The following is a 26,056-nucleotide window of genomic DNA, read 5'->3' on the forward strand; positions in this document are numbered from 1 at the left end:
TGCCCTCTCCTTGGGTGCAGCGCACGCCTGGGTGCTCTGGGTGTCCTCTGCTGAAAGGTCCCGCTTTTGTTTCACAACACTCTGAGAAAACCGAGGAGGTGGCAAGGGCTCGCCTCCACATGCGGTGCTGCTGCGGCTGCAGCCTTGGCCATCCCCACCCGGCCACCCCGGAGCCGGCAAAGCTGCTTATCAGCTATTTTATTCTTCCACAAATCTCCCAGACAAATGCCCAGCCATGCAGGAGCACAAGGAAAGACCTCTGGGTCTCACCACAAATGTCATCCATCTCTCCTGGTGGATTCGGGACCCTCTGAACGGCGTTTTTTAAATGCAAATATGGGCAAGATGGGCAGCGAGCGGCTGGCTGTGAGCCGTGCTGGCTGCTGCAGGCACCTGGGCTGCGACCAGCCCACGGGCACGAGCACCCTCTGGCTCCCGGTACCGGGAGGGGAAACACCTCTGGTTGTTCGCACCCCCTCTGTGCGGGCGCTCCCCGACTCCCACGGCGCCTGCGCCTGCGGTTCTCTGCAAGCGTGTGCTCTCCCCCATGAGGTCCGGTCGCCCATAAAACAGGTGCACGTGTAAGCCAGGTCCCCCTCCAAGAGCAGAAGTAAGAGAAAATTCAGAAAGCCTCTGATGCCTCCAACAGCTACTGATGCACGTCGGTGAGAAGCCGTCCTCGTTACGTGAGCCGGCAGCCACCCTCTTCTGCCGAGGCCCAGTAACAAGGCAGGGAAGGAACAGCTTGCTTTTCTGACCCAGTTGAATGCCCATCTGAATCAATTAAATCTACAACTACCGGGGAAAGACCAGCCCGTGATGGATTTGTGTTCAGCTGCGCACAGATTGCAACCACGAGCTCTGATTTAACTCTTTCAGCAAACACTAAATTGTAGAAATGTCTGTTCCGAGGGAGAGGCCGTTCTGCTCTCGAGAAGCTGGACATCTCCAGAATTTAAGGAAGGTTTCCTCCACGCTGCCTGTTCAGCTGGATCCGATTTTTGAAAGTAAATTCACTTCTTAGCTGTGAAGGGCTCTTCCAGGGCAAATAAACTCCTTCTGGGCTCCCCACCTCGCCCGCTCCCCACCACGCCCTCGGAGCTTGCTCCTGCAGCAGCGGCCCGTCCCTGCCGCCCTGCCCGCACTCTCCGGGGACGCGCTGCGCGTCCCGGCTCCGCGGGAAGCCTGCTCTGAAAATAAAGCGAGTGGAAGGTGATTTACGAGACGGTGCAAATGCACGTGGTCCAGGCAAGCGCCCACGCGCCCACAAACGCTGCCAGTTTAGACAGCAGAGATTCTTTTATTACGTCAATCTTCAGGCTTTACTGAAAGCAAAATACTGCACGTATTGAATATCTACTTATAATAAATAAATGTAAGTGGGTGGCAACGGCATTACGGCCATGGGAACAATAGAAGACTTTTGCAGTTTCTAATACCAAGGTAGGGAATTTTTTAGTTAATTTAAAAAGAACTGAAACTAGGTGGCAAAAGAACATTCACGTAACAACTTTAATGTTAAATAGTTCACAGAGTTGGTTAAAGGAGTCATTTACATTGCATTACTTGAAGAGTCTTTCCCCGTCGCATCTGTGCTGCATTGGCGCATATAAAATACTAAAAAATTTAATATCATACTATAAAATATTGTTTCTCTTGTGTTGCAGATATCATGGAAGACTGTACAGTGAAGGCGGGCCTCCACAGCGCGGGCAGGGCTCCCCTCCCGAGGCAGCACCGACACCGGCTCTGGGAGGGCTAAGCCTTTAAAAACCGAGAACTTAAACGCAACAGGTAAGTGACAAATAAACCGTTCTGCCTTAGTGTTTATTCCTAAACTACGCGTTAAGGCTCAGGAAGTTTCCTCTGTACAAAAGCAGGGCAGGACGCCGTCAGAGGCCACGCTGCGCAGGCGAGGCTGGGCGGCAGGAGGGAGCCCGCCCGCCCGCGGGACCCGCAGCGCTGCAGCCTGCCCTGCGGCCCCGGCCCTGGCCAAACACCTCTCGGAACCGAGGGCACCTCCTGATACAAAACCCACCGCAGCAGCGCAGAGAGCTCCAGCTTCAACCACTTGGAAGATTTATGAAAGACACCTCTGGTGAACCGAACCGTGAACGCAGTTCTGGCTCCCAGTGACCCCGTTCACGTGTTCCCTGATGTGTTACGGATGGACAAGGCCAAAAGAGTTACAAATCCCAGTACAAAGTAGGACTTAATTTTTATTTTTAAAGAACACTATTAAGAAAAGGTGAAGGCATTTCTCAGTCCTCAGGCGGAAGCTGTCTCGGGGAGGAAGAGCAGACCGCAGCGGGGCAGCAGCCGTGGGTCCACAGGCAGCCGTGGGCAGCTCCCGCAGGCAGGGGGATGCCCTCCTTCCAACCGCAGAGACGCCGCCTCGGTTTCAAAACACCGTGCTGACTAGAGCAAGTAACTTCCAATAAAATGTATGCAAAGCTGAAAAGCACAGTTAAATAAAAATATTTTTGAACAAAACAAACCACAACAGACGTGACTGTCTCAACGTTTCTTCACAAATCGGCTCCCCTGCAATGGCGGCTGTTCCCTGGCTCACGGTTGCCTCCTGCACTTCGGCAACAGAAGTGAAACCATCTGGGACTACAGCCTCCCCCCAAAAGAACTGTGCATCATATGGACCTTGAAAAAGATTACATCTGTTTATTAATAGTAAAAATGGATACATTTGTCCTACATTTTGTTTTTAGAAATTTGATCATGTCACAAGCAATACCTGTGTGTACATGGGTGTATTACAGATGTATATAATTTATTTTAACCAGGCTGTGAAATAATATGTAATCACATCTCTTCTTGTGATTGTACATAATACAGTAATTAAATGATGCCAGTCTACGTCATTCTCTTATTTCTAATCAAAGGAACCTGAAGCGTAACAGTCTTCTTTCCGGCTGATATGGCTCTTTATTTTTGTCACAGGGGAGACTTCCCATCACCGACGAGGGATAATCTGCCAACCGTGAGACACGGGATAATTCAGATTTCTTCCCCGGCTGCTCCTGCTTGTTGGCAGCAGGAGCACCGCAGTCCTGGCTCCCACCTGTCTCGGGCGGTGGGGAGCGTCTCCTCCTCCGAATTCGGCAGACAGGCTCTCCTCGAGGCTAGGCGTTACTGCTGTCCCGATTTCTTCTCCTTCTGGAAGCTAAAGCTTGTTCTCCTGCTCAGTTTTCTTTGTTTCTGAGCAAAATAATCTGCTCTGGCTGTGCTTGCTCGCGACTCCAGAATATAGTTAACCTGCAAGACATGAAACGGTGTTTAACTTCGTCGCTGCTTCAGTGGGACAGCCCGGGGAGGGCAGGGACCCTCACACCACCCAGCTGAGCTGAGCCAGGCTTTAGCGAAACTGGTCCCAGTGGGCCGCCAACAAAACAACGGCAGAGGCAGCCCAGAGCTCCAGGAGAGCCCCTGCGTGGGGCCGCTCTCCCCCCACAGCCCTCGGCCCGGCACGAAGCGGCACGGGGTGGCCGCAGGCTCTCTGCACCCCTCTCCCCTCGTCCCACCCTTGTCACCCAAACCTCCGGGCCAACGCAGCAAGTCGTGGCGACCCAGAGCGCTGGCCTGATATAGTAATGGGCTTCAATAAAAGACTTTATCAGCTTCAATAAAAATAATTCTTTCATTACGATGTTTGCATACTCAGCTAATCTCATAGTTTCCCTGTGTTTTGGCACATTTTACTTGATGAAAGCATTTTTAAATGATATTTAACAAGCCTGCTATTCCCTAAATTTATTATCTCCAGTGCTTTGTGATAATCACATAGATAATTTTAATGGAAGGTTAATGCAAGAATCAAAAAGATAAAAATGCCCTTTGGTCTGCCATTAGCTGGTTAATATGCTGTGGCTTAAAACTTGCACAATTTTATGCACTGTAGAGTGTTTCACTTTCATTGCATATTACAGCTTAAGGCATAAAAATATAGGGAATTTTCATGGTCAATAAAGCCTCGGTCTTTCTCACTTGATCATGTAAAAAGCCTAATTTGAAAAGTCTGATTTCTCTGAGACTCCTAACACTGACGGAATTGAAAACAAACTGGTAACTTATGCACCAAACCAGAAAATGTTCTACATAAACAATCTGCAACTTAAGAAAAAACACACTGTTCAATAATATTTCTCTCTCGAATATTCATATTATTCAAGCAAATCTATTCTTCCTTTTTAGCCTTCTTTTATGACCAGTCTCGGATGTGTCAAGTGTTCTGGATTACGAAAGCTTATTTGAGATAAAGTAGGAACAAAAGAATTGGCCAAACGTTTCATGAATTAAGTAGAAAACCCCCAAAATACATTTATCTCCTATGTTATTAATAAAAAGTATTTTAGCTCATGTCAGTTATTTAGCAATCCTCTAAACCCCACACAGAAAATAAAAGCAAACATAACAGATGGCTTGCCAAAATTACGGCTTTTTAAATTTTGAATTGCTATAAAATATTAGCCTGCGGAAAATTAAGTTTAATCCTCCAAAAGCGTTACAAAAATTTGTTTCAGAAAGTCAGTCAGTGTGTGTGACAAGCAAACAATTACGATAAAGTATCACGGTGGGCAAAATATCCTCTTTTTGTGCAAACACCTGCGGCGGGAAAAGGCGTGTGAAAGGCCGACCGAAGCGCTGCCCTGGCGGCGCCGCTGCCTCTGCCTGGGCCGGCGCTGGGGCACGAGCCCGGCGGCCTCGAGCGTTACGTCAGCGCACGCTTAGCTGAGCCCTCCTGAAGTCTCTGAACACCATCTCCGGCTCCAAAAGCCCCCGCAGCGCCCGGGCCTCGGCCAAGGGCGGCGGGGAGGGCGGCTGAGCCGAGGCCCGGGCGCTGCGGGGGCTTTTGGCTCCGCGGCAGCTCCTCCAGCTCCCCAGGCCGGGGCGGCTGCTCCCTCAGCCCTCGCCTCCGCAGGCCAGGCGCCCTGCGCGCGTCTCTGCGGCCGGACCCCGCGCCGGCACCCCGTGGCAGCACCGCGGCGCTTTGCCGGACGCCGGCGCGCGGCCCCACGCCGCCAGCACGGCCTGGGGCTCACACGCCACCTCAGGGGTCTGGGGGTGGAAGCTGTCTGGACACAATGAAATTTGGTGTTCTATAGAATTCCACAGGAAATTGGTATCTCTGTTAACCAGGGACACGTACAAAGGGAAACATCATACACAAACGGGCAGTCTCCTCTACGGCTGTTTGAAAACGAATAAAATAACAGGCACCAAGCAACTAGGCTGGTAAGTTAAATGCACCTTTGTGGTCCTCAGGCACCGCACCACTCATGTATTTCCAGAGCCTCTGGAACACTTTCATGTCTAACAAGTGGTAAAACACCCAGGATTTTGTGTCACGTTAAAATTTAATACTCACCTTCAGTACAATTTCATTGACAGTAGCAGCATCTGATTCGAAGTAAAGGTGTTTGTGGTCATGATTGCTTAGATATGTAAGTTTAAATATTGCATGACCTGTAAAGATAAGAAAAAAACTGTTCAGAATATTCCTGTAAAGTTTCAGCAGAGCTTGTGTGCCTGACAGAAGAAAAACACAGATGGTGATCTTAGCATACCATCAGCACAACAGAAGGAAGTAATGAAACGCTGACAGGCTTCTCATGTCATTTCAATTTAAGGCAAGTGGTGGCTTACAGGAGCAGCTGAACTCTATTCAATAAAGTTCGTTTTCCCATCACATCCCCGCTGCAGGAAATGCAAAAATCTATCAAATGGCTAGTTAGCTCCCGTTCAGCCCAAGACTATATTTCAGTTGAACTACCACATTAGGACTACTTTATGTAACTATTCACTGTATAATCATCGCATGCAGAAGATAAGTGTTATATTTAAAATAAAAGGCCAATTAACCCCAGAATCATCGCTCCAACAACCTCTCCCCAAAACACCACCCAAACCTACCCAGCTGCTTACGGCAAAGGAAAGCGTCACCGCTGTAAAATACAATGGGACGCCGCAACGGTGCTACGGGACAGCGGCTCAGAACCGGGAATCTCAGTCCAAATTAAGCTGTAACCGTGATTCCCACCTGTGCAGCACTTTGCCGGCAGGCCTCGCTGCTGCCCGGTCCCGAGCGGACGCCGGCGCTGCCGGCCCGGCCAGCCTCAGTGGCCGCCTCTGCCGGACGGCGCGGCGACCGCCGACCTTTAGAAGCGCCGCAGGCGGGATGGGAGCGACGGCTCTAACGTAAAGGCCTGTACGTGGAACACGTAGGAAGGCAAAATGTCCTTCGCTTCTATGGGTGATCATGGCTCCGAAATGAAAAGTAACCATATTCTATACACTACACCTCATAATTTTTCTCAGAATTTATTCAGTTCAAAGATCAAAGTTAGTCGTCTGTAAAGTAACAGGCACGTTACTGTAAATTCAGGTCTTTCCTGGAGGAAAGCTAATTTGAAATCTTATTTACATTATCTAATTTGCCAGGTTTCCAAAAAGTGACTGATATATTCTCAGATCTGTGGCCAGAAAATTTGAGACGTGCGTATTTTACTGTGGCATATTAATTAAACACCATTATGATGCACTAATCTAGAATATAAAGTCTATATTGAAAAATTGGCTAATAATAATAAAAAAACCCCCTTTAAATCATTTGACAAATGATGCCTCGGTGGTACTAAAAATGCGGGAATTCCTAGCTGCGAGCTCATTAGTATGTTAATGCATGCACGCCGGGCTCTGCTTGGGACTGAATTCAGCATCTTTACGATGCCGCAAGCGCCCGGGCACCGCTCGGGGGGACGTGACACAGCACCGCGGCCCATCAGCTCCCACGGCTGCCCTTGGACAGTTTGTATTTCAGAGCTACAGAAACCGACGACTAAAAATGAAAATTAAACCCGCACAAAACACGGTCTGGAAGATTCCGGTGAGGTTCTTTTTTTTGGGTCCTGGAAGATCATCGGGTGGTTCTTGGTGTGGCTCCAGACTCCCTTCACCTGGTTTAGATGTTTTGTTCCACGTTTTCTTCCGCCAGAGAAGCCCGGGGGCTCTCCCGACGCTGACCGTGCCTTGCCAGCTGCTCCGGAGGCTGCTGCCCCAGCACTGCTCAGCCGGCGGGAAAGGCCGGGGGACTCTGAGAGCGCCAGAAGCCGAGGAACGGCCTCGCACCTCACGCACCCCTCTCCTGGTTCCCTGCCCGCTCGCTGTCAGCCCTTCCCCGGGACGGGGAGATGCCGCCGGCGTGCTCCTCCAGAGCTCTGCCGCCCTGCCACGCATCACCCCGCAGAGGCAGGGCACAGAACCACAGAATGAAACATTAATATGAAAATTAAGCCAGATCACAGCCTCCATCATGCCCGAGGAAGAAACCCTCCCCCAGAACCCCCATCTTTCTTTTAAACAGGTGATTTACTCCTCCTTTCCGGCAAAAGTATTTATACGGCTGACAGAAGCAGAACGCAGAACTTTATTTCGAGCGCTTATTTCAGGATTGTGAGGAGTCAGCTCTTTGGATGACAATTAGAGCAACAGATGCCAATAGCAATCCCAGCGCGCCCTGTAGCAGGAGGCAGAGCTCACCCTGCTCCCTGGGGAGCCCCATGCTGCCCCTGCGCCATGCCAGCACCACGCATCCCTCCGGCATGGCACGCCGGGCAGCCTGGCCACGGGGGCACATGGCAGCACCACGCACCCCGCCGGCACGGCACGCCAGCACCACGCACCCCGCCGGCACGGCACGGCAGCACCATGCACCCCTCCGGCATGGCACGGCACGCCAGCACCACGCACCCCTCCGGCACGGCACAGGAGCACCATGCACCCCTCCGGCATGGCACGGCACAGCAGCACCACGCACCCCGCCGGCACGGCACAGCAGCACCATGTACCCCTCCGGCATGGCACGGCACGGCAGCACCACGCACCCCGCCGGCATGGCACGGCACGGCAGCACCACGCACCCCTCCGGCATGGCACGGCACAGCAGCACCACGCACCCCGCCGGCACGGCACGCCAGCACCACGCACCCCGCCGGCACGGCACGCCAGCACCACGCACCCCTCCAGCATGGCACGGCACGGCAGCACCACGCACCCCTCCAGCATGGCACGGCACGGCAGCACCACGCACCCCGCCGGCACGGCACGGCACGGCAGCACCACGCACCCCTCCAGCATGGCACGGCACGGCAGCACCACGCACCCCGCCGGCACGGCACACTGGGCAGTCCGGCTGCTGCTGAATCCGATGCAAAGCCCGAAGACGCGGAGCATGCTGCGGCTGGGCACAACCTGCCGGGGAGGCCGTGTAACCCAGTCCTGTGTCCTGACAGGTGATTTAGTGGAAAGAAGCTATGGCGACTTTTCTTTAGAAAGCCCCATTACAGCATTATGTTTATGTGCTCCGTGTCCACATTATACTATTTACAGAATGAAATATTAGTTCATTGAAATCATAACTGGCACTTGGCTCTGCTACTATTCTAACCAGATGGAATTTATGAATTGTGAGATTGATTTCCATTTTCAAGAGGGCTTAAATATGTGATGTACCTCTTTCCAATAGAGCACCACCCGTGACAATTCAGAGATCAATAGAAACTTCAATGGTTTTATATTTCCACATAAGAATATCTGGTAACAACAGCAGCAGCTCCACTGGCTTCTACCGCACACGACGGCAGAATGAAAACAAATGCAGATACCGCACAAGCAGCTTCGTTACCACGACTCCTACACGAAAAATGGTTTGGTGTCCTTTAGCTTGTGGGCCTGAAACACAAGTGTTCAGCTCCAGCCGACGTCAGTGCTGTCGCTGCCCTGCACCGAGACCATGCAGAAGCGTCAGCCACTGCAGTGGGTGGCACGGGTGAGCTGAACGGGGGAAACCTCAGTGCTTTGCAATCAGCATTAATTGGCTGTACGATGGAAAATGCGTGTTATCCCCAACTATGTTTATCTGCTAAAATATTTATGGAAGACAAATGAAATGACGGAAGCTCATCTGTTACTGCTGGCTTTTGTCATGTTGTAGGTACAACCCTCGAGGCGAGCTCAGCAAACCTGGGCGCGGGTGCCCCACGCCAGCCCCGCTCCTGCCGTGCCTCCGCACCCGCGCTGGGGGTAACCGCACTGCGACAGCAGGAGAACACCCTACCGTAGGTGCCCTTTGGCCTCGGCTCTGAATGCTGATAAATCTTTTCTATCTCTCCAACACTAATAGGTTCCTGTGAGGTTACACCTGGAGAAACGCCTCCTGCAGACGTGGGTGGAAGGGCAAGATGCTAACTCACTGGAAAGGAGAGCTCATTTACCCTTTCAGCACAATGTCTTAAATTCAATTGTTTGGCGTAGCTCCTGATTTTTAACATTACTGTGCTGCCAAAAAACGTGAAGGAAGAGGCTAGTTAATGCACAACCGATAATCTTGCCAAAGCCAGCAGCACAGCCAGATGCAAATCTGCTGCTCGTGTTTCTCCTCCGTCTTTCTTAGGCTTGGTGAAACAGCACTCTGCGAACAGCGACCTCCGCCCTGCGCTTCCCCCCCCGACATCTCACTGCTTCTGTGTTTACGTGCAGCACGTGAGAAATACTGCTGAATTACAGTTTCCAGAATTACTGACTGAAAAGTGCTTATACAGTCATTGGTAAATCTTCTGCAAACTTCCGCAAGTTCCAATCTTGGGAAAATACACACAAACTTTGCACTCCGCCATACGTCGCTGCGAACAGGTGAAAACAAATTTCACTTTTTAATCTACGTAACAAACTCTCTGTAGAGTCTAAAAATTACACTTTTTGCCTGGAAAACTTTGGAAGGGTGCGAATTTGCACAAGAAAAGATAATTTTTTTAACTGAATCTGCCAAGACTAGAAATAGTTTTTCTTCTTTTTCTCCCATCCCCCCATTCAGACTGTACCAAAAGCCTCTCTTTAGAACAGTATGCACTGAATTAAGTCACTAATTAGATGGAGGATGAAAAGAATATTCATGAATTGGACAAAACAGAAAACAAACACTGGGAAATGCAAATTTATGTTAATTTTTCAATATACCTTGATGATTGCTTTGTCATTACAGGGCCATAAGGCAGAAGTCAACAATTAAGAGTTATTAGTGGAATAAATAGCTAGAAAAAGACCTCTCTGAAGAACAAAACACTTATGGGCATCATTTGACATCATCACAGATTTTCACCATTTCAGAAATTGTGACTACCAGAGAATCAGACCTCGAAATCTCTTCTCACAGACTCAGAAGGGATTGCAAAGAATTAGAAATACACTAGTAAACAGGCAAGGAATTATCAAAATAAAATACACATGAGCAATGTTTCTGTACAAAGACAGATTTACTCAAAACACGGCAATGGGGTAACCTTTGCTCACCAACCACTGTTCTATTTGATCCAGAAGCTCTGGGGAGGGACTCTGAAATCCACATGCGCCACCCCAAAAACGATGCCATGACCCTGGAGCAGGGCCTGAAGGTCCATCAAAAATGCAAGCGTTGCTTTACCACCAAAACACCCACCCTGACAACCTCTAAGAACAAGAAAATGTAGAAGTTTTCTTCTAGGGGGATGTCACGAGTTACACTGCGGCCACGGCTGGTTGTCAGGATGTAGCACCCAGGGACACAGACTGCACAGGAACGTTGTCCTGGGGGTGAGAGTGGGGTTAAGCTCGTTTTGTGCACGTGCTATTTATCTGAGAGGTACATATTTTAGAGGCGATGTCTCCTTCAGAGGTCTGAAGGTCTGTGACTGCAGTCGAGGGTGTGGAGGAAATCCCGACCCCGCCAATACCAGTGGAACCACCAATGAGGTCGGGCTGCGCACCACATGCCTGATGGGTCTCCTTCAAACCAAGGCATTACTTAAGGGGGAAAAAACAGTATGAATGTTAAGAAAAAAACCTGTTAGCTTTCCCTACAATTCAGGTCTTTATATTCTGTTGTAGGCTTATTATAAAACGTCGCTATTACCGGATCTCTTGTTTCCAGATGTCCTGAAAGCAGAGTTGCAATTAAGGTGCTGCATACAACCACTTCTATGTCAATCTGTGGTACCTCTTCACACATCTGGATTTTTTTTCCCCACAGCCTTTTGTCTCCTCTTCGAATTATTATCAAAGGCAGAATACTAATAAAGATTTTTGCAAGAATGGTGCAAATTGAGGTGGAACTCGGGGTTGCCCAAAACCTTTTCACCAGCAACCTTGTTTGGGAAAAAAGATGATAAATAAATCAAAATGCACTAAGCAGTGTTTCCACATGGCAATCGCCTCCTTCATTGCGTCTGCACCTCATCAATCACGCCATTGTCTGCTTGAAAGGCGAGCCTTGTAAATGTCATATCCACTCAAGCCCAAGGAGAAGCGAATCAAAATGCAGCAAGGAGTTTTAATTGGATAGTGTAATTAAACTAAAAAACCCCAGCAGAATAGCTTTGACAGGATAGATGAAGACCCCTTTTAATAGGGCTACAAAACATATTTGTTAAAAGGATGAGGCAACGCGCACTCCAGAGTACTTTTACGAAAAGGCTGTTCGACAGGGATGGATTTAGTAAGTCGCAGCCAGGGCTGCGGGGCAGCGGGCGGGCGAGCCTCTCGCAGCCGAGGCGAACCGCGGAGCGGTCACCAAGCCTTCGGCCGCGCCGGCGGGCTGTCGCGGCTCTCCTCGCTGCCAGACCCCTTCTCCGGCGAAGCGCATCCCACGAACTTCTGCCAAGCCCGCGCGGCTGCTCGCGAGCTCTCCGACGGCCCGGGCCTTTCGCCGGGGCTCAGGCTGGCCCCCACAGCCCGGGCACAATCCTGAGCCCGCTGCAGCAAACGGGAAACGCGGCAAACCCAAGCACCATCTGTGCCTTCGCCGCCTTCCCTCTGAGGCGGCCCACGCTCCGCAAACGGCACGTCCGCGCGCGTTTGGACTCATTGCTTTCTGTTATGAACTTGGGAGATTTCTTTCACTCCAAGCCCCAGGTTTGGGAACATTTTCTCTGCTGAACCCATTTTTAACCTTTTGATCAGAATCTGCGATTAGTCTCCTATCAAGTACAAATTTTCTTCTATTATTTCACACGCAGCATTACTCACAGCGGGAGCACGAATATTAGGAACCACCACACAGTATTTTGTGCACCGTTTGCAGAGCACACGGATAATAGTTGCCTCTCTGCTCTGGCTCCACTGCAGGGCTCTAAGCAAACGTGCAACATCTCTATTTCAGCTCCCCGAGCAGCAGGAATCCGTGCCTTCCCAATGCTTTCTGTACGTTTTTAGTCCTTTCATGACCCAATAATGAATTCATTAAATTGGTATTACCCAACATGCATAATCTGGAGGATCTGGTTACTGAATTAAAACATCAAATACCTTTAGCTTTAAATGAAAACTACCTAAAAGCATTTCAGGCATCCCTTTGGCTATCACTTACAGCCAGTATGAATACTGCTAGAAAAGCTATTTTCGTGCAGATGTGGAATTCAATGGGAAAGACTGACTTGTGTAGCAACATCAATCAAAACGTCAGCTCCGCTGGCAGCTCTCGACAGTAAGGCAGGTTCAAAGGTCACAGGATAAAGAAAAAGCCAAGCTCTGGTTCAGCTCTAATATCTCCTCACTGGAAGTCTTGCAAAGGTACCTACCCCCCTTCTGTACTAGGCAGCTTTCATTAATCTTCTTGCCATCTTTTTTAACTAGTCATGCAGAACCGCTCGATAGCGAGACATATAATGGGGAGGCCCTGTGCCTATTACCAGGTTAACACTCTGTTAAGCCCCAGTGCAACAATGGAATAAGAATTTAAAGGAAATCTTAAGCTGCAGGGTGCAAAGCAGGCAATTAAATTACAAACCGAAGTTACCAATGTAGTCCGTGACCTACAGAACACCTTTGTTTAGACTACCTTAATATTAAGGATACTTTGACCTAGCGACTGAGATGTAGCTGCGTTATTAAAACAAAAAAAAAGCAGAAAAAGCATCCCAGAGAAGGTTTCTTCAGTGTTTCAAGTAAATTATCAAATAAATCCCATTTCTGCAGCTATCGTAAAACACACATGAATGGAAGAACCCCACGTATTTCGAAAACTCTAGGTCTGCCCAACCGGTTGGCCTCAGTGCCCCTCAAAGGCCTGCCCTGAGCTCCGCTCGCCCCCCACGCACCAGCGCCGGCCCAGCGTGCCCGCGGTGCGGAGGCCGAGGCAGCCTGGCGGCCCCGGCCCTCGGAAGGGACGGCCACGACGCATCCATCACAGCTGCACTCGGTCCGCAGCGCCCTTTGTGAAGAGGCAGCGGTCAGCGACACTGAAGTTTCTCCCTTGTCCACGTAATGCAAGAGACATTAACAGAATCAGATTTCCTTTATATTACACTATTGCAAAGGGAAATAATTGTATTAAACATATTATGTTGCTTCCTTAAGACTTTATATTATGTACACTTAATTGAGATACAAAGCTCTTTTCAGCTATAAAAATGACAACTACTTTATTAAGGCTTAAATCTCATTTCTCCGTGATAGGATGCTTCCTTTCAAGATTCAAAACATTCAGAATCTCTTGTGATAATCAGACCGAACCTGATTTAAACAAGCCGTTTATACACGGTGTTTTCAGGTTCTAATGGCATTTGATCGAGCCAGCAGGGCCATTACCTCTTCCCTCTGTCTAAATTCAGGGAGTCTGATTTAATTTACAAATAAAAATTCAAATGCTGACCCAGGCCTACTGCAAGGGCAAGCAAAAATGATCAGCCATTCCTGCCTACACTACCCACACGAATGGCAAATCAGATGCCCAAGCTTTCTATTTTCATTTTCCGTTTTCCGTGAATGCAGCTCCAAGTTCTGTGAACTCACAGCACAGGAAAGCTTCTGCCCCATCCAGAACGACTCCGAGGCTGTCCATAAATATTCACAACACGTCACCTCTGAAGTTGTCCAGTCCTGTAACACTCACACAAGTGCCACTAAAGCTTCACTGCCCGAACCTGTCTTTTCAGAGAAGACCACAGAAAACAAGCACGAGGCTCTCCACATCGATAAACAATTCCAGTGTGCACATTTCTGCAGAAAAGTCCCAGTAAAAACTCTGAAATCCCTTTAAGTTGCAGAAAGTAAGTGCTAACTGAATATTAAACTGTGTTAATTACCGTGTTCAGAGGAGCAATTGTTGCAGAAACCTCCAGTTATACCGACCACAGTGACCAAACTCCAGTCCCAACAACCCCTGCCCTTACTAAAAAATAAGGTCAGATTTGGAGGCTTCTGAAAACCCTTCGCCTCTCTTCAGAATTACAAGAAGTCAGGCCAGCAAAGCAGCGCTCGATCTTAGTACAACCCCACCGCCAACGTCTAGGGAAGGCAGGCAGCTTAATAAAACTCTCGCTGTGTTTTCACCTGATGTAACTGTACGAGCACTTTACATGTGCAGAACACTTCTGAGGGACGAGATGGAGCATGTTTGTGTTACAAGAGATAAAAACATGAAAACAAAATATATTGCAGAACTCAAAGACCTTATCTTTACTCAGCCTCTCTTTCTTTGCAATAATTCATTCAAGGAAGATCTGGGAATAATTTTTGATGTAAACTCTGCCACAAACATATATCACTATGCTGATAAAAATCACAGACAAAACTTGTGAAATACAGTGAGTTTCATTCCTTTATGCTACTAAAATAACTTTTTTCCATTTAAAATTCAAGAGATACCGATCTGCTGTTAAGAGTTCCCCAAAATGTATCATTCTGAGATGTCACACTAAAAGTCTCTTCTACTGGCCTAAAATAATGACTTTTGGAACATCTCTAGTGAATCGCAAAGAGGTCAGCAGATTTCAGGAGGAATTATTTTCTCCTTTTGGAACTATGCTGAACACTTATTTAACAGGAGAATTTTACGATGGCCACGTGAAAATGAGTAAATAAAAATCCTCAGTATCATAAAGGCTGCCTCTGCCGTAACCTGTCAGCATCTGCTCCGAAGTGACCACGATTCTTTATTCCATGATCTCCTCGGGAAGGTACTGCCCTTCGCCACTGGACTCCATTTGGGCGTTGAAATTCTGTCCCTTATTTCTGCCGCGTTGGCAGATTTGGGTACAAGCATCATTTTCTAGAGCAGCAGGTGCTGCCTCTGGGGCTGAGGAGCCCTATCCCCTGCAGGACGCAGCTCTGGAGGCGTTCAGGGACAGCTTGAAGCTCTCAGACTAGAGTTGATAGAAGCGTGAGCTGGAAACCTTGGCTTTCAAGGCTGGCTTTTTGGATACAGCCTCATTTCATGGGCACAATTTTATCACCACAAGTGTTTGCATTTGAAATGAAACGTGCCTACGAACCCAGAGGCGTTAATATATTTACAAGGACAGACCTGCACCTTGAACTACAGAGGTAACCATTACACATTTTGGGCTGCCTGGTCGTTAGGGAAGTCTCTCCTTGGGATCACACTTTCCCAAGGACCACGAAATCTTGCTGGAGAGACAGAAAAGGAAGACAATGACTGTACTAAGAACATGGAAGTAGGAAGGGGTAATGAAGGGGAGAAGGATATAGTTCAATAATTGCTGATAAAATCTGTGGCAGCCATAAATTTACTCTTCCAAGAGAATTCAACAGATCATTACCTCTGTAAATATGTATCACATAATTCTCCCTCTCTGTCACCTTGCAGATAAGTACTTAATACTTAGCATCCCTACCCTGCAAAAGCACGAGTGTAATAAAATCCATCTGAGCTTTTGAATCGCAGTTACTTTTTGATAGTAGATAGTTACATTTTGGCACCACGGGGAGACATTGCCCAGTTCCCCCAGGGCCTATCTCATGCTTTTTAAAACAAATTTTACAGATACAGACTCTCATTACTCCACTGATACAACAAGCAAAAGCACTTGGCTTTTGAAGTCGCACTCTGAACGCAGCAAACTCTGACCTCTTGCCGATGACTGGCTGAACTGGGACGTCCAACCCGTCCTCTGGCTGGCTTAGCTATCACAGCTGGCCAGGCACGGTCACTGCTGTCCTGAAACCAAACTCTCAGAGCAACACGTTGTAATCCCGGTGACCCTGCAGCCCCGGCTGAAGCAAATTTACACTACACTGATACTTACCGTATATCCGAGATCCTCATTTGCACCTAAGAAATTGTTTAAAACCAGTCTGGGTGTTAAGAAGGTCAAAAAAATTGCAAGTATGTTGAAACACATATTTGACTACCATGCAATGGGGCTAGAGACCAGCCAGGCAAAGCCAGCGTTTCCTTGGCATGACAGCGTTAGCAGCTACTGAGAGTGGGCAAGGAACACTCTTAATGATGCCATTAGCTGTAAGCTGCACTAAAAGGACACTCATAAAATGGGTATCTGTTTATGCCGTGTTCTCTATAAGAGCATTGAGTCAGATTAAAAACATCCTGTAATGAATAAAATACACCTATAGAAAGAAAAGGACATGGTAGCAATAATTCTTTGGGCATCTAACACATACAGGGAGGGAGAGAAGAGAGAACATAAATAAAAAGGACTACTCACTTGGGCTTTTTTCTTCCACAAGGTCACAGGCACAGAGGAGTTCAGAATCGATTGAAATGGGTTTCTGCTTAATCCAAAACTTAGTGCTGGCCTTCTGATTAGTAACAGGGTCTATCTCTACCTTGTCTCCAGAAATACCTGAGATGAGAAAGAATAGAGAGCCACAACAGTGATCTGTTTAAGTGATTTCGTATCAGCCGTTTGACACACTTTATAAATCTTGAATGGGATGAAAGTATATTGCCCTTTTGGGCTTTTTGAAAGCACGGGAGCTTTTGAAACCAAAAGCAAATGGTTATCAAACTGCATTGATAATCTGCATTTTATCCTCCTGCATAAGCATACCAACAAGAAAGAAACATCACAGAAAAAATTCTTCTCAACACATACAGAGCTCTTCGGGAAGCAGTAGCTACATGAGCTGCAAGATTTATAAGAAGATACTGCTAGATTTTCAATCACCGCTATTATACGTCATAGACAGTATCACACACCGCCCCTGTTCTCTCCCCTATACAGCACATACACTACCCCCTATATGAGAGGACAACACCCATTCGCAGCACTACAGAAATGCTCTTTGTATTACCCAGATACTCATAAACAAAGACATCCAGTCCCAGAGATCCGTGCGTTTTTACACTGCTGGCATTTTAAAGCCAGCTCTAATTAGGCTGCTTTGAAAGCAAGCTGAGGGTTTGTGTAGCTCCTGGCACGGGCACCGGGCGCTGCTTCCCAACGCGGGCTTCCCCAGATGGCTGGCGCTTCGCTACCGCTGCGCGTAGGCTGGCCGGGACACGGCGCGCTGCCACGCGCGAATCCCGCGCACACCTCTCGTGAGCAGGAGTAGAACGCTCCTCTCTCATCCCTCCACACGTTACTCCCGACGTCGTGCAAGAAGAGCCTTCCCAGCAGGACACCGCCGCGGCAGGCTGAGGGCTAACCGGGCTGGAACCGGCCCGGGAACCTCGCAGTGATTTATAGCGGTCTTTATCATGGTATTTTGAAGCAAAGGCCCTGCCCTGATGAACAGAAGCTCCTTGTTCGGTAGCTGTTGACACGACTGAACAAACTTCCCAGTGTGCTTTTTACAGCAAGATGTGTGGAGCCTTAAAAATAATTACATTTCTTCAGTCACGAGTTGTAGGTGAAGCTCACGAGAAAGCGACAAAAGGAAGCAATACCGGAAAAAAGTGTTTAAACACCGTTTAACTCTTGCATCTCTGGAAACACGGCAGAGAGAACCTCTTCCCCCTTGAGGGTTTTGGCTATGATGCTTTCAAATACATTACACTTGGCTCGTCTGAAGCACAAGAAAACCTAAGGAAGCCGATGACAAAACTTTCCAGAGATGTGACAAAATAAAAGCAAGATGCCACGCACATAACGACTCTCCGAAGCCCTCCAAAATTAACTCGGTTTTTCTTAAAAGTCTGGTCAAAGTTGCAGAATTTGCAAACCACGTTCGTTTGTATTTTATGCAACTCTCAACTCAAAGCACGCAGCCAGCAAGGAGCGGGCATCGACAGCGGGCTCCTGGCTGCAATCCCTTCCACTGCTCCGAGGTTACCTTCATTTTAACCCTGGCTATTATGGTAGGTTATAATAATGCCACCAGCCCCTTTCCCCTTCTATTAATCCAAGAATGCGCTTTGCCATTAAACATACGTCACATCAGAGAGATCACATTTCAATTAAGCATTGTATCAAGAGTCCAATTAACACAAGGACTGCTAGAAGTAGGTAATTTGCGCAGGCTGATGCTGTACCTGGAGCCCATTTTGTTTTGCAATTTAATTTTGGCCAGATTATTTAAAATCGGCGTTGTTATTTCATAAGTAGCAGTTAATTATTCAGAACGGCATTTTCCGTAGTTTCAGGAAAATATGCAAAGTTGACGGTACAAGTTCTTATTTTCTCTCTGAAAAAATTCAAGGCAAGTTCTAAAAATAGAGGTGCAAATTCTTTGTGTGCGAGGGCTGTTCCCCACCCCTTCCTCTAGAAACGTCACTCCTGAAAATATCCTTAAAATATTTTCAGCGTATAGTCCTGCAACTTCAGAATTCACAGTCAGTCAATATTGTTAATGCACCTTGTTAATTTGATAGGATTTGTCAGGTAACTCCACTGGAAAATTATATAAAACTGTTCCAGATGAACAGATGATAGTGACATGAATTAAAGTGATAGAACAATAGTGGAATATAAACCAGAAATGACACCCAAAGTGGCTGTTGATTTATTGCCATCCTGAGTTTGGTTCTGGGCTTCCATGTATATTAGTGCTACAAATCTGGGTCCATTTAGCAGAGAGATGCTCATACATACATCACCAGCTCCTGCTCCAAGCCAAGGTCACTCCCCATTGCATCAATCTTTTCAGCAGAGGCTACTTCACCAAGCATGGATTTTGTAACCATCTCAGATGTAACAGACTTCCTCCTCTTTCATCTTTTTTTTATCATGTAAAATACACTTTAACTTCTATTATTTTTATCTGCAAATTGTTGCTGTATACTTCATCCATTATTTCTGTATCTCGACATCACTGGCTTAAGCTCACACACATCCAAAGAGCACATTGACAAAGAATGTTGTCTTTTTTGTGTTATTGTTCTCACAATCTGTATGTGTTGAAACCTAAAATCAAAACAGTATTATGCGTGTGGCTCCTGCAGTCTCTGTATCGCAGCACGAATCAGTCATACTCAAAAATCAAGTAAAAATGCTGCTGCTTCTATTTTTTTAATTCATTCATTTTATCAAAAGAAATGTCATCAATGTATTAGTCCAGTACCACTGTTCTGTCCTTGCTTCCTTTGTTGGGGTCTGCAACTGCCCCCCCCCCTTCTGAAATACTTGCCAGCAGTAATTTTCCAAGACAATATGCTTCTTTTAGTTTTGCTAATGTGATACACAAGCAAATGTGTCTTATTCCTTCACAACATGATAGAACCTTGTAAAAATGTTGAGTGCTACAGTCTGTGCATTACCCTGTAATAGGAGCTAAAACACACAGCCCCAGACCTGAAGCTGCCACGGCTAAAGCCTTCCACTGTAATAAACCCATCAGCCAAAAGGTGGTCGTTCCTCCCATGGCCATTTACGTATCGCTCTTTACTATCAAGAACTATGCACAATGTACAGAAAATGGGGCTTACTCCAATATTTTCAGCAAACCTTGCCTCCAATTCAATGATCAGGCCTCAAGAGAGCTAAAACGTTTCAAAAAGTACCAGTACGGGAACAGTGCTTCACAAAGATCGCTCACACTACTGCTCCCTGTTCTGAGCAACTGAAATAACATCCAGTGTAGAACCCACTCAAATTCCTTGACGTGAACGTCTTACAAAGCCGGAGCAAGCTGCGGGAGCGGAGATGAGCTACCCGGAGTGTTTTCTCCACCGCCTCTGGGTTCCGTCACACGTAAACACCCTTCCACGTGGAGCCCGGGAAACTGGGACTCGCCCCCGAAACCACAGAGATATTTTCAGTGCAGCCACTGCACCGTGCTTCAGCTCGCCCGACGGCCGGTACGCTCCTGCACAGCCACCGGCAGCACCGATACTGTCAATAAGCAGCAACGGAATTATTCTGGATTCTTGGCATCTGCTAGAAAAACTGTCGCTTTGCTACGGCTGTTCCATAAAACCGATGACATAAAAATGCTACAGAGAAAAGTCTTTGCGACCGGCCATCGTTAAACTGACACAGAACCACAGTTACTGAGGAGCGATGAAAAAAAATTAGACATCGTGTTTTACATTTCAGATTGTACGGAGCAGCCTGTCACTCGCACAAGAGGAACACGTTAACACTCAGCAGCCCTGATCCAAACAGCACCTCAATGTGTATTTTACCAGCATTGCTCTTTTAATATCTTCAACAAAATCCTGAGAAAACCCAGTAACATACACTTATTTTGAATTATTTAGAGGTTTTGATCCTGTACATTTGCCCAAACTTGGAATATCTCGCTGGGGTTTTCTTTGATTTTTAAAAAGTAATTACGTTACAAAAACCACATTGTCAGTGTACTGCCATCAAAAATACTCAAGTTCACATATTGTTATAAAAGGGAAATTTTATGGTCCTTACGCTTCTGGGCAGGGTCAGCTCCTTCGCTGCTACACAAGTTAAGCCATTTGTTTCATTTAACAGCTATTCTCCCTTAACCATTTATCTTTAGTGATCTGTCATGACCTTTTCAAGCTCTCATTTCTGACACTTTCCAGATACAGTGAGTCAAACTTCACTGGAAGCAAACTATCACACCCAGATAGTTTGCTCAAAAGCAGAAAACATGCCCAGCGCTGTCCTGCTTCAGCACCAGCAGATAAATCCTTCCTTAACAAGACATTTGAAAATAAACTCAGAAAGCCTCTTCTGTAAAAATTTTAGAGACATATACTTTTATATGTGCTTAAGGATGGAAGAATGAAGACACTGCAGTGACGATAGTACAGAAACTGCTATAGTGTAAATTTAACAATTCTACTGAATTCTACAGAATAGATGTATTTTGTAAACATTATGGCACTTAATATTTTACTGCTGAATCATTTCTTTATGGAAGGTATTTGCAGGAATGTCACAGGTCACCTACCAACGCATCATTAATCAAATTTTCACAATTTAAACACAAAGATAAAAAGCCATTCAATCATTTTAAAGCAGTAATGGGGCTTTTATAATTCAAGATTCTGTCATCCCTTGGCCTTCGGGTTTTCAAAAGCATTCAGAAAGCTCATAAGGACAATATAAAACCTTTAGAGAATGCTAGTTTTATTTTGTTCCTCCTCAAATTTCTACTTTGTCGTTAAAATCTTTCAGTCTCAGAAGAGGAAAAACCTAATCATTCCCAATTTTGCACAGCCTCATTTAAAAATAACAAAACAGTTGGCAAGAAGCTTTCCATTACGAAGCCTAGATTAAAAAAAAAGAGACGGGGTCATTAAATAATGGTGTTATTTCAGAAGAAGCATGTGCTAGCTGATTGTGGGTAATAAAAATACCGAAGTATTTTCAACTGAAAGCAATTTTTTTTAACTGCTAAAATGCTGGCCACACTTCCAAGTGATGCACTCCATGACAAAATAGACCCACATGACAATGACGGCTTTACAAACGCCCGAGACGGACAGTCAGCTATTAGAGATGGCCCAAGGTCTGCACCGTTCCATTTTCCTAAGCGTTATAGTACGGATTGATTTACCTAACTGAACATCAGTGGTGAATCGAAGCCTATGGATCATGCTGACTTTGAAGGACTTGTAATGGTGGCTACTGAGCATGTCCTGAACTGTAGCTATATCGATCTGAGGGTCCTCCTCCGAGACCTCTTCTCCTCTTGAACCTGCAAAACAAGCCAACAATAATGAACGAGAGGTTAAAAACAGTGCATACAGCTAGCACGTAACTACGGCTGTGACATCTACAGCTGCAGATGGCTTTTTAAGAAAAAGCAAAACGCTCAAGTCCATGTCTGTGGGAGGCGGAAATTCTCACCTCCATCCAAAGGCAAAATCACTGACTCATTAAGGGTATCAGGATACACATTTGTGTCCCGCATGAGGCGCAGTGCAACACCCCAGCGGCAGAGTCTCACGTGTCACGAGACACCCCTGGACACATCCCCGGGGGTGACCTGGTGGGATCCCCGGCAGGACCGGCAGCCTGCCACCGGGAAGGAGCCTGGCGAAGGGGTGCCTGATCCCAGCCAGGGCAGTGGTTTCAGGTGCCACCCTCGACGTACGCACGGGCACAGCTCTCCCGCGTTTCAGCATTCCCCTACGTGGGATGCGACGCTGGCATCTTGCTGCAGCACTGGCAACACCGTGGGCACCCTGATCGCAGCCCCATGGTACCGAAGCTGTGCTTTATTTACTGATTAGTATTCTCATTACTACTGCAGGCACTGGCTTTCTAAAAGGTAACATCTCATTAAGCCAAAATGCCAATTACTGAAAAAATATAACGCACTTTAAAGATTTTTTTACATTTTATGACGTTGGATTAACACCAATTTAAACATTACTATAATGCGATATATAATTTTGCACAGAGTAATTTCTATGCCAGCTGCTAATAAAGCATCTCAGCTCTAAATGATCATTCAGATGCTGTTAGATAAAGTGGTATAAATATGTTTGAAAACTGATTTAGCTTCTTACACAAGATATTGAAGAATGACACGTTTTGTTTAATATCCCAGCTAATGTAGTCCTAAAAGCTGAATCAACTGCCAGTTCGGAGTACTAAATTTGCTGCAGGAGATTAATGAAAACTTTATATTTTGCTGAAATTTTAATAATGGGAAGAAGAGATGATGGAATTTTAGTACAGGTCTTAAAGATCCAGGAAAGTAGGCTAAGAACTTGTCAGGTTTTTGTGTATTAATTTCGTTCTAGGCTTGCCCGGTTGGAGCAGCCCCAACACTAACGCTTCCCGCACTGACCTTTCCCTCTGGGGATGTAAATTCCCACCCCGTCCGGGGCCCTCAGCTCGCGGGGAGCCCCGGCGCGTTGCCACGCGTAGGCCCCGGCAACAAGGGCATGGCTTGCCAGGAAAGGCCGCAGCTCCCAGGGGAGGCAAACCCTGGCACTTGTCTCGGACACACACTGTTGATGCAGAAGCAGACTCCCTCTTAACAGGGTAACTCAGAGTTGCAGGGGTACACGCCGTTTGCTCCAGTGAGGGAAGCTGTCGGCACGGTGGCGTAAGCAGGACAAACGTGGGGAAGAGGGAAGAAAAACCCCACCTGAGCACGGAGCGCTTTTCCTGCTGGCTGAAAGCATTCTCTTTTCTATCTGCTAATTCAGTAACAAATGTCGCTGCTTCTCGTAAGTATCTCTCATGTCTGTATCAAAGTAAGGTTAGCATTTACTGCTAAATGAGTCAAAATACATGTTGCGAGATTAAGGAGGGGAACCACATTTCATAGACATTAGTCACATCAGCTTTGCAAAGGAGAGCGGGCGAGCGATGCCCGCTCCTCGCCACCAACACAGCCTCCTGACACGAGGCCAGGACCCTTCCTTGGGGCTGGGGGACAGTGAAGGGTTAAGCTACAAACTGGGCCGTGTCATTTGACTTGAAAGAATTCAAAAAATCAAATGAAGCAGTCTACATGTGAATTTATGCAGAGCCATCTTAACATTGCAACCACTCTATGCTCCAGAATGACAAGATAAATTGTAATGGCTCCTTCAGAGACATTACAATGTATTTTGTCAAAGACCCCTGTGTTAATGTCTCTATACTATGGATTATCATAATGTATCATGTCAAACTCTCATGCTGCAGTACTTCAAAGATACACCGAGATATGTCAAACTTTTTGGTGCACTTAAAAGCATCTTGAAACACTGGGGCATGGCGGTGCCTGAAAGCAAAGCAGCAGGATGGCAACGGCGCTGCTGCCCTGCAGCCGCGAGCGATCCTCCACCGATGGAAACCAGTGAAATGCCCGTCCAGCCCCGGCAGCGGCTCCCAGCCATGCAGCCAGCCCCGTCCCCGCAGCGTGCAGGCACAAGGGCACGCCATGCTGGGATACGAGCCACGGCACGGCGGGACCCTGTGGTTACTGCTGGTATCCCCCTGCCCACAGGGGAGCTGGGGGCGGGGGACAGACGGGGACACGGCACGGCAGGGACGGACCCCCAGCGACAGCGACACGGTGTGAACCCAAGCAGCGCAGAGGGGTCACTGCTGGCGGCGGGGTCAGGGACCCGAGCCCCGAGGTCATTAGTGCTGCCCCTAATGAAGCCAGGCTCTAGGGCTCGAAGCGAAGCCGTCTCCCCTGAGCCGTGTGCGACGGCGGGGTGTGCAGGGTGCTGGGTGCTGCCTCCTCCCAACGCGGGGCCGCGTTGTAACGGCGGGTGACGAGACCCTCGCCTCCGTGCAACGGGCAGCACTGGGTACAGCGGGGTGTTAAGTACAATGTTATACGTAAAGAAGTGTTAGCACTGACAGACTGAGTCGGTAGCAATAAGAAAATTGAGAAATAACACAAAGAATGGTGACACATTAACCTCGCCCTCACACCGCCTGAGAAACATCACCAGACCGAGACCCACACAACGCTCTGCGGGTGCCGCTGCTGTTGTGCTCCCAGCCTCCCTGCCTGGCCTCGGAGCCCCCAGCCTCGCCCTCCACACTGCACTACCGGCAAACCGGGGACGCTACGTGGTGATTTTACATGGCTATTATGAACTGAGTCTTCTCAGATTTCGCACACCCAAATTAAAAGTATTAGAAAGAAAATTAGCAGCTTGCCAGATCATATCCAAGGGAAAAAATTGTCTCTGTAACTAAAAACGTGAGTACCTTGTCAGTGTCTAAACTGCAGGAGCATTAACTGCCACAGCCAGGGCAGCCGAACAGTGGGATTTTGCTCTGGAAGCCTTTTGGATCCTCTGCGTATTGGTAACCTCTGCCGACTTTGTTTTATGAAGCTTTGTGAATGGATTCAGGTTTACAGAATTTCTACAGTTGTTGCTCTTGGGAGAGCAGCCAGGAACTCCACCATCAAAACAGATCATCTGTCTAAAGATGGCAAGACACGTGGACCCCTGAGGGTGCATTGGATAATAGCAGTAATATCAGTAACAACAGAGAGAAATGCCCTGCAGAGAAAAACCTGACTGCAGAACTTGGCATATTGCTCTTACCCCGCAGCTCTGCGAGGATGTCTGCGAGGCTGCCGGTGTTCAGCGGTGGAGGGAAGAGCCGTCTCCACCAGCTGATTGGGGGAAAAAATCATAAAAATATTTTCCACATGCAAGCAGCTGTGAATAAACCTGTCAAATATTTACAGGCCTGTCAGGTTATTTGTAATGGAGATCACAGTGTGGCTTTTGAATGTAAAAGCTTCTGCTTGGGAAGACAATCAAGTAAAGTGGATGCTCCAGGTCTATTATTTAGCCCAAGAGCCGACCCAGCAATACTGCTCTGCTGGCAGAGAGACTGCTCGTCCTGGGAGGAAGAGTCCCCTGTTCCAGAAACAAACTCCTTCACATAATGACAAGGTTTGCAATGACCTCTATTTTTTTCCTTATAGTCTACTTAAATAAGATTTACTTTGAGAAAGAAGAAGTGAAAAGAGCTGAAGTCAGGTGTGGGATAAACAAGGCACAAGACAAGAGCCTGCGTGAAGTGAAAAGCACGGCTACGAGGGAAGCATTTCCCCTAGCTCAGGACAGGGGTTTAATTATTGGAGAAGGGTAGGAAAATCCATGAACGGAGCAGGAAAAGAAAGGCTGGGAGGAAGCCTGTGCTTCTGCCCCACCACCCCCAAGCCAGGGACAGAGCAACGCGTGGCACAGCTGAACAGGGAGTCACTTGATTTTTCCAGCACTGCCTCGCCTGGTGCCAATCCTTCCAGGCCACCTTCGCGGCACGTGTGCGGGGGCAGAGCGCGGCTGGTGCTCGGCACAGGGCTCAGGCTGGTGCCTGCTGCCCGCACAGCCGGCCGGCCTGCCCCGGCACCCCTGGCTCTGGCACCACCGGGAAAGCTTGACACCAACCTCCCACCACCTTTTACAAGC

At 47.6% G+C, this 26,056-nt stretch overlaps 1 protein-coding gene across 4 annotated transcripts in view; it reads right to left on the bottom strand.

The window, feature by feature from the left end:
* Positions 1–2,652: 2,652 nt before the first annotated feature.
* The window catches only part of MAPKAP1 (MAPK associated protein 1), a 106,479-nt gene continuing 83,075 nt past the window's right edge, over positions 2,653–26,056 (bottom strand). For all 4 annotated transcript variants that reach the window (XM_075112674.1, XM_075112673.1, XM_075112675.1 and 1 more), the window contains 4 exons: positions 21,724–21,864; positions 16,509–16,646; positions 5,381–5,478; positions 2,653–3,270 (listed from right to left, as the gene is read on the bottom strand). In XM_075112674.1, coding sequence (XP_074968775.1) covers positions 3,145–3,270; positions 5,381–5,478; positions 16,509–16,646; positions 21,724–21,864 — 503 coding nt within the window. In that variant the 3' untranslated portion in view covers positions 2,653–3,144. The remainder of the gene's footprint in view (positions 3,271–5,380; positions 5,479–16,508; positions 16,647–21,723; positions 21,865–26,056) is intronic.

Source organism: Phalacrocorax aristotelis, chromosome 17 (genome assembly GCF_949628215.1).
Source record: "Phalacrocorax aristotelis chromosome 17, bGulAri2.1, whole genome shotgun sequence".
In the NCBI taxonomy this organism is placed as follows: domain Eukaryota; kingdom Metazoa; phylum Chordata; class Aves; order Suliformes; family Phalacrocoracidae; genus Phalacrocorax; species Phalacrocorax aristotelis.